At 45.5% G+C, this 4942-nt stretch overlaps 1 protein-coding gene across 1 annotated transcript in view; it reads right to left on the reverse strand.

Annotated features, from left to right (window-relative positions):
- Positions 1-4942, reverse strand: part of PPM1G (protein phosphatase, Mg2+/Mn2+ dependent 1G) — a 16835-nt gene that overhangs the window by 8418 nt on the left and 3475 nt on the right. Inside the window, exon 2 of the mRNA XM_057386023.1 lies at positions 3322-3391. Within this exon, the coding sequence (XP_057242006.1) occupies positions 3322-3391 (70 nt within the window). The remainder of the gene's footprint in view (positions 1-3321; positions 3392-4942) is intronic.

A 4942-nucleotide genomic window follows, 5' to 3' on the forward strand; every position in this document is an offset into this window, starting at 1 on the left:
ACAACTCCTGATCTTCCTGCTGCACAGCCCAACTTCCCTGGCCTTCTCCAAATCCACCAGCAGCTGTGCAGGCAGCCAGGCAGGATGAGGAGCTGTGCTCTGTGAAGGAATGAGGAGCAGGGGAAGTGATGGGAAGCAGCAGCCAGACATCAGTTCAGCAAAGGGAATGCAGTGGGAAGCAGAGAAGTGGGGAGATTTGGAGGGAGGGAGGGAGGAGCAGACAAGGGACTTTTCCAATGTCCCCTGCAGAGCAGGGATCAATTCACCACTGACAGAGAACAGAAACAGAAAAATGGCCACTGCTACACAGCGCTGCACAGCATTCCATGGTACAGCTCCAGGGAACAAAGAGACTGGATSTGACCTGGGAACACTGGAGAGGACCTGTGACAAGGGCTGGAGTGACAAGACAAGGGGAAACTGCTCCACACTGACAGAAGGCAGCTCTAGATGTGATATGAGGAAGAAAGTCTTGCTTGTGAGGGTCATGAGGCCCTGGCCATTCTGTGTTTTCTCCACAAAAACCTCTTGGAGGAAGGTGAGAAATTGTCAGCTGTCTCCATGAAATGGAACCTGAAGGACAGCAATGACCTCAGTGCAGAGCCCAAATGCCATATGACACTCAGGGTCAGCATTTGAGTAAGAGATCTCTCAAATACACCAAACACTGCACAGCCCAGTGTATGGCAGGATCCAATACCAGCCTTTAACAGGTMCAGCACACAAAAGAGCATGCTGTGGGTCAGGTAAATGATCTTGGGAAGAGCTGACCACCATTATGRCCTGCAGCTGTTAACAGACACAAATCCCCTCTAACACGCTCTGTCTATCCATTGCTAGCTCCAACCCTTCCAGCCCCATGGGGGGTGCCAAGAAATGTTGTGCTTTGTCTCCAGATGGCAACTAAGCACTGCCCAGCCACTAAACCACCTCTTGTGGGGTGGGGAAGTGGACTGGAAGAGTAAAAGGGAAGAAACCTTGAGTTGAGAGTTTAAAACAATAACAGTAATAATATTTTTTAAAAATAAAAGTAAAATAGCAAAGAGAGAAATAAACCTCAAGASGGACAATCAATGGAAGATGTCACTGAAGACAGTTGTTAAAAGAAAGGCTAAAGCACAAGTAGACAGCAACAGAGACTGATCAAAGGGGCAGAGTGTACAAACATCATTCTCCAGAATCTGGGGGCAGGGAGGCCAGAGCACATAAAAAGGAAACTGGGGGATGGCAAAAAACTTGCCCAGCAGTATCCTTCAAACACTGGAAGGCTTGTCCACACAGAGAAAAACACAAGAGAAAAACTGATGAATGAAATGGAAAAAGTTAATATGAAAAACTACCCCCAAACTCACCCYTTTTCAAATAACACAGTAATAAAAACTTTTCCCAACCTATCTGGAGCAGGAAGCTTACTGGAGAGTTTCAGGCTGAGAGATGAGCAAGGTACATAAGAGAAGCCATGTTCACGTTTTTTGCACTGGCAGCTAATAAAGCTTAGTGAGATTCCCACCCAAAAACTTTATTCTTACATGGGAGAGACCTGAGAAATTATTTCAAACTAAAGAACTAACATGAACAAAATCACACGATAGTAGGGATGGGCAAAAGTTGTTCTTTTAAGTCAGGTTCACCTATATCCACATTCTTCCTGATACGGTTTGTCTAGGAAGAGCTGTAGAGATTCAATCATTAGATATCTAAAATATGAATTAGAAACTCATGCCAGTGCTTTGCCATTCCATGTCTTTCCCTAATGTCCATCTTGAATCTTCCCCAATGCATTTAAGAATCCCAAACATGATACTTCATGTCCTACACAAACAGGAATGTCATGAGTGTCCAAAGTCTCTTCAAAACCCAACACATGGAGTAAGACCTTGGCAGCTCAGAAACCAACACACTGAGCCCAGAGCAGAATAGATGGTTTGATACCATTCCTTCCTGACCCATTTCTGGCAGATGCACCTTATCTTTATTTTYACCTGACCCACAGAGTTTCTGAGTTTTTGCACTGAGGTGAGTAGCTCCTGATCCTATTTCCCTGTCAGTCTCTGCCTCACCAACCCATCATCCCCATGTTCTCAGAGATACCCTTCAGAATATCAGTGACTGCTCCACACAGGGGTCTGCACACTAAGATGAAGTTCAAGAAAAACAATTTCAGAACATGAAAYACATAGATGACACGTTTGGAAAAGCTACTTGCTACATACAGAGCAGTGAGTCACAAACTGGCCATTGTCTTACAGAGCCAATGAACAGGAGGAARCAGGCACTTTAGTTCATTTACTCCACAGAGATTTTAAAAAAGCTTTCAAATAAATCATCAAATGTTTTCCATACTAAGCTGCCACGGGAAAAGCAAGGAGGTTGGACAGGAGCAGTTTTCAGAATGGAGGATGGTCACTGGCAGAGCTCTTTGAAAAGCTATGTTGTTCAACATTTACATAAATTAGCAGAAAAAGAGGTCAGTAAAACATGATGGATGACTCAGGAGGATCAAAATTAAAATAATTTGCAAGATTTAACAACAAAATCTTGACCTCTTACATAATACTGGGAGAGGAAATTCTGTAGTAATATTAGCAACAGCAGGTTAGAGCAATATTCAGTCTTACAAGCAGAGACAAGCCTAGGGCTCCTCTGACTGGATAAAAAGACATGGAGTCCAAAATAGTAAAAGTGAAAAATACTACCAGAGTGATTATTCACTCATTCCCTGTAAGTGTTATGGATACTGCAGTGAAATTATCAGGTAGCAGATTTAACCCTATCTTTTTCAAGTAATTATTTTATTCAAAATGCACAGTACAAGCATCACCAAATACAGATACCTGCTTAAAATGCTCTTAGACAAATTCGTGAAAAACTAGTTCATCCAGAAGACTCTAGCATGTCTCCAGGATGGAATGGCTGCAGTCTCCAGTTTAGGGAACCCTTATTTGGGGAACTGATCTGCCTGTTCTGATTTTCACTCTTTCCTTGGGCAACCACCAGCACACACTGTCTAGAGCCAATCTCAAGTGATTTTTCTTACCACTTTTTCTTCAGTGACTCTCCTGCCCAGCTTACCCACCACAAAACCAGCCATTCTCAAAAGGTATAAAAGATGAAATGCAAAGCTGATTTAAATTTCAGATCAAACCCTGAGCTTCCTACTAGAGCCCCRAAGAGGTTCAGAACCTCTGTTGAGGGTATCTATCAAAGCAAATGCTTCCCATCACAGAGCAGAATTCCTACAATAGATGGATGCCCCAGCAGCCAAGGACAGCCCAGAGGATCACACTGAAGGAAAGGACAGAGCAAAGTGGACGCAGTTACCTCCGTGTCCATCGTAGACAGAGAACATGGCTGTTTCACTGTCCAGCTCGGGAATGCAGTTGTGGGCATCCTGCAAGAATGACAGGGATTGCATTAGACCCACAGAAAATCACAGAACCAGGCATTTGTTTGGTTTGGAAAAGCCCTCTGAGACCACAGAGTCCAACCATTCCCCCGGCACTGCCAACCCAAAGCACTGYCCCATGTCCCCAAGTGCCACATCCACACAACTTTTCAATCCCTCTAAGGATGAGGACTCCACCTCTGCCCTGGCCAGTTGGTGCCAGGGCCAAACAAACCTTTCCATGAAGAAACTGCTCACAACACAAAACTGCTCACAAAAATGGATCACTTGAACTTCCCCCAGTGCAGCTTGAGGCTGTTTCCTCTTGTCCTACCTGTTGTTCACTGGGAGACAAGKGCAAGTGCCGCCTGTCTGCACTGTCCTGTCAGAGTTGTAGAGAGTGAGAAGGTCATCTCCCGTCCCCATCTCATTTTCTCCAGGCTGAGCCTTCCCCAGCTCCCTCTACCACTCCTCAAGACTCGTGCTCCAGACCCTTCCCCAGTTCCATTCCCATCTCTGGACGAAGCACAAAGCTCAACACGTAATCCACATACACTGCACAGTCCTTCTGGCTACAAAGTCTCTGTGGAACAGCCAGTTTTGAGGAAGGCTCCTCATTTTACAGCCAAGTGCCTGAACTTCTTCCCCTATGAGTAAGAAAAGCCACCTTGGCTACTGCAAACAGAGCCCGGAACAGATGGCCAGGCTGAACCTTTCTTCTAAGCCCTGCCTGTAGCCAGCWAACATCCCAACATTTCTTCAAGTCCTCACCCACCACATCCCCCAGGAAGAACAGGTATCCTGTGACATGTTCAACAATGTGATCTTTGCTGTGGTTCATCACCTTAAGTGTGCTAATGCTGCYCCAAAACACTGCACTTATTCCAAGAGCGGGCTCAAATATCTGCATGTGTCCATGCAGCCAGCAATATTCCAAAATTCACACACACAGAACTAGATCACAGCCCAACATCCACTGAACTCTACTGCTTTTTTTTTTATGTATCACTCCTTGGATAAGGCCTTTTCTTTCTCCAGAGTCCCAGTGTCTTGTTAAAAGGGAATTTGATTCCTTGCTCAGGAAAACAGGAACAGAGAGGTTCTGGATTTCTGCAGCACTCATGGAACTGCTGGCACTGGGATGAAAAGAGCTTCTGAAGAGGCAAGTGATCACCTGAGTTCAAAATGAGTAAYGACTGAATGGCAATGTAGGAAATCTCCCCAGCCCTCAGTGGAGGAGTAAATGAAAACAGGGATAAACCAAGCAGCAGTATTTTGATGCTCACTCTTCTGAGCATTCACAGAAGCCAATAAGACAGTGAAACACCAACACAGTAACTGGGATAAGTCCCAGGTGACCAAACTGCAGAGTAATTAAAGAGATGCAAATGCTGCTGGGGAGAAAACCCAGCACCAAAAATGGTGTGTRCTGTCCTTTCTGACCCCCACTGGAGCCTGTCCTGATCTGTCCCCTCACTGAGCCATACCCTGAGGGGACAAACAGGCACGGCTGGCACACATGGGCAGAGAGCTCAGCTCCCAACTGCACATGGGGCT

This window comes from Malurus melanocephalus, unplaced genomic scaffold (assembly GCF_030028575.1).
Source record: "Malurus melanocephalus ecotype Western Australia unplaced genomic scaffold, MMel_1.1 scaffold_901, whole genome shotgun sequence".
Lineage (NCBI taxonomy): Eukaryota > Metazoa > Chordata > Aves > Passeriformes > Maluridae > Malurus > Malurus melanocephalus.